This window comes from Arachis hypogaea, chromosome 13, assembly GCF_003086295.3.
Source record: "Arachis hypogaea cultivar Tifrunner chromosome 13, arahy.Tifrunner.gnm2.J5K5, whole genome shotgun sequence".
Lineage (NCBI taxonomy): Eukaryota > Viridiplantae > Streptophyta > Magnoliopsida > Fabales > Fabaceae > Arachis > Arachis hypogaea.
The window spans coordinates 130,596,474-130,599,317 of NC_092048.1; the positions used below are offsets into that span (position 1 = coordinate 130,596,474).

Genomic DNA, 2,844 nt, shown 5'->3' on the forward strand with positions numbered 1-2,844 from the left:
ATGAAGCCCATACTCCTTCCAAGCATTTGCCTGGGTTTGTTAGGATACAGGCTTATGAAGCCCAATTAAGGGGCCCTTAAGAGAGGAGTAGAGTATATAAAAGCAGAGAACGAGTTAACCCTACCTTCTCTGACCAGCCGCATGTTCTAAGCTCAAAATCGGAAGGCACGCAGAGAGCTCGCAGCGGCGGCATCACAATGAAGGTCTTCTCCCTACTTTGTCTTCAGCTTCGATTTTTTTTAATGTTTTTGTGGCTGAGCAACAATCTTCGATTTTTTTTTTCTGCAGTTCAACATTGCTAATCCCACTACTGGATGCCAGAAGAAGCTCGAGATCGACGATGACCAGAAGCTGTAATTTCTCCGTTCATCTTTTCAATTCTCTCTTATTGCTATTGTTGCTGTTCTTGTGTTGTATACTGTGTTATGTTAAAGAATGCCACTTTGAAGTGCCGGTGCTCTGGAACAGTGCTTCTTTTATTTTTGCTTTATACATTATAGTGCTCCGGATTTCTTGTTAGAATTTGAAGCTTTGTAATTTTTGCCCCATTGCTGTTTAGTGCAAATGTAGTATTTGTTTCAGATTCATCTATTGATATCGATTACATAATGAACCCTAGTTTCCTTATGGCAACATGTTCGTGCTTTAGATTGATTGTGAGTTTGTTCTTCTGGTTGTTCATTATGCTGACTTTCGATAGATGATGTTAGATTGTTAGTTTTTCGGTAGAGATTTGTTCATACTGAATTTTGTTCGTGATATTGTTATTCTACTTTAAAATGCAGACGTGCATTTTGGGACAAGAGGATCTCACAGGAGGTCCTTGGTGATGCTCTTGGAGAGGTATGTTGGATTCCCCTTGAATATTCGATGTCTTCTCTATCTCTTCAATAGTTGATCCATTATTTATAAAACCTTTTTCATACAGGAATTCAAAGGCTATGTCTTCAAAATCACCGGTGGCTGTGACAAGCAAGGATTCCCAATGAAGCAAGGAGTGTTGACCCCTGGTCGTGTTCGTCTTTTGCTTCACAGAGGTATGATTTTTCTAAAGATTAAAGGTTCCTTCCTCAGTTGACTATAAACTGTTCAATAATACATGCCATTCATTTTTGCTTTGTCCTGCAATAAGTAGGGTGCACAATTCATGGTTTTCATTACCAAGTGGTTTTAGCTCTTTTGACTTACTTAATGTTGATTGCCATGCATCTGGGCAGGAACTCCTTGCTTCCGTGGATATGGAAGGCGCAATGGAGAGCGTAGGAGAAAGTCTGTTCGCGGGTGCATTGTCAGCCCTGATCTCTCAGTTTTGAACTTGGTGATTGTGAAGAAGGGTGACAATGATCTTCCCGGCCTGACTGATGTTGAGAAGCCAAGGATGAGGGGGCCAAAGAGAGCATCCAAAATCCGCAAGCTGTTCAACCTCTCAAAGGAGGACGATGTGAGGAAGTATGTTAACACCTACCGCAGAACCTTTACAACCAAAAATGGTAATTTTCTTATGCACAGAAATTTCTTAGTCTCTTTATGCTTCTGTTGATATGAACCAATATTGGTTAAATTAGTGATGAATTCTAGGCTGAGTAGTGGATGTTTGGTTTCAGGCAAAAAGGTGAGCAAGGCTCCCAAGATACAAAGACTGGTGACACCTTTGACACTCCAAAGGAAGCGAGCAAGGATTGCTGACAAGAAGAAGAGAATTGCCAAGGCCAAGTCAGAAGCAGCGGAGTATCAGAAGTTGCTTGCATCGAGGTTGAAGGAACAGAGGGAACGCCGTAGTGAGAGCTTGGCCAAGAGGAGATCCAAGCTTTCCAGTGCGGCTGCCAAGGCAACTGCATAGGCCCTCGTTTCATGGGTAGTGTGGTGAAGTTGGAAACTTCATCCTAGTTTTTGGTAGTCCTTATTTTCCATGAGGGTGATTGTGATAAACATTTATGGTTTTGTTATTATGTTGAGTTTATTGACAGATTTGGCACTTATTTGTTTGAGAGTTAAATTGAATTGAAGATTTTCGTCTAGCAGAAATTTCCTAACGAATGGATTTATGCTTACTTTGATTATGGCCTTGAAATTGTATGTTTGCAGGGTCTGATCTCAAGTGTTATTACATATAATGAGAACACTCACTTCAACTGGACTACTCTGCAGCCGAATTAAATAACCGCAGGATAGCATTACGCAGGATAGCCATATAATGCGATGGCTTGATAAAATTGGTAGATACATTCAATAAGCAATACTGAATAATATAAGGTTATCCAACAAAGAAAAATGAACAATTAGAACGTGGCAGTGTGCACATTTCCACGAGTTAGCCGTCTAGCCTCCCACCATACCTTTGGGCTTTGGAACAAGATTGGGAGCAGTACGTGTATAACCTTTTGACTTGAGTTTCGATCAGTTGCACTGCACTGTTTGGCAACGATGTCTCGTAAAGCTTTCCTTGGCGTCCCTTATAGGCTCGTCTCCATCAGTGCTTCAAATTATTCAGCTGTATGTATAGGTCTTTCCCTTTTGGGGGGTTTGGTTTCAGGTAAAAATGTTATAATAGGGTGAGATGCTACAAAGGAAGGACGTGAAACAGAGCAGTGAGCGAGAGAATGAACGAGGCAAGAAATGAAAGTTCCAACAAGAGTTTCTGTTTCCTAATACTAGCTTTAAATTTTTAATTAAACAAGAAACTTGCTACATGAAAGAAAGTGGCAAAATCTGCATACTGTGGCTGATTAATAGCTCCATTCAGGGAAGAGTTGAACTTGGCGGGCGAGATCTAATGTTGCTCAATAAGAACAGTTATGCATAACTACCCAACTCCTCAACTAGCGTGAAAAGCCAGGTAGTTGG

At 40.9% G+C, this 2,844-nt stretch overlaps 1 protein-coding gene across 1 annotated transcript; it reads left to right on the forward strand.

The window, feature by feature from the left end:
- On the forward strand, positions 1 to 2,025 carry LOC112733506 (small ribosomal subunit protein eS6). The gene is made up of 6 exons (XM_025782475.3): positions 1 to 203; positions 289 to 353; positions 786 to 843; positions 929 to 1,037; positions 1,218 to 1,490; positions 1,605 to 2,025. The coding sequence occupies exons 1-6, from the start codon at positions 198 to 200 to the stop codon at positions 1,838 to 1,840; spliced, it is 747 nt and encodes a 248-aa protein (XP_025638260.1). The 5' UTR covers positions 1 to 197; the 3' UTR covers positions 1,841 to 2,025.
- Positions 2,026 to 2,844: the final 819 nt, after the last annotated feature.

Excerpts from the sequence above, each read along its gene's own strand:
- LOC112733506 (XM_025782475.3), top strand. Across the intron at positions 844-928 it reads TTGGTGATGCTCTTGGAGAG|GAATTCAAAGGCTATGTCTT; the intron begins GTATGTTGGATT and ends TTTTTCATACAG. Across the intron at positions 1,038-1,217 it reads TCGTCTTTTGCTTCACAGAG|GAACTCCTTGCTTCCGTGGA; the intron begins GTATGATTTTTC and ends GCATCTGGGCAG.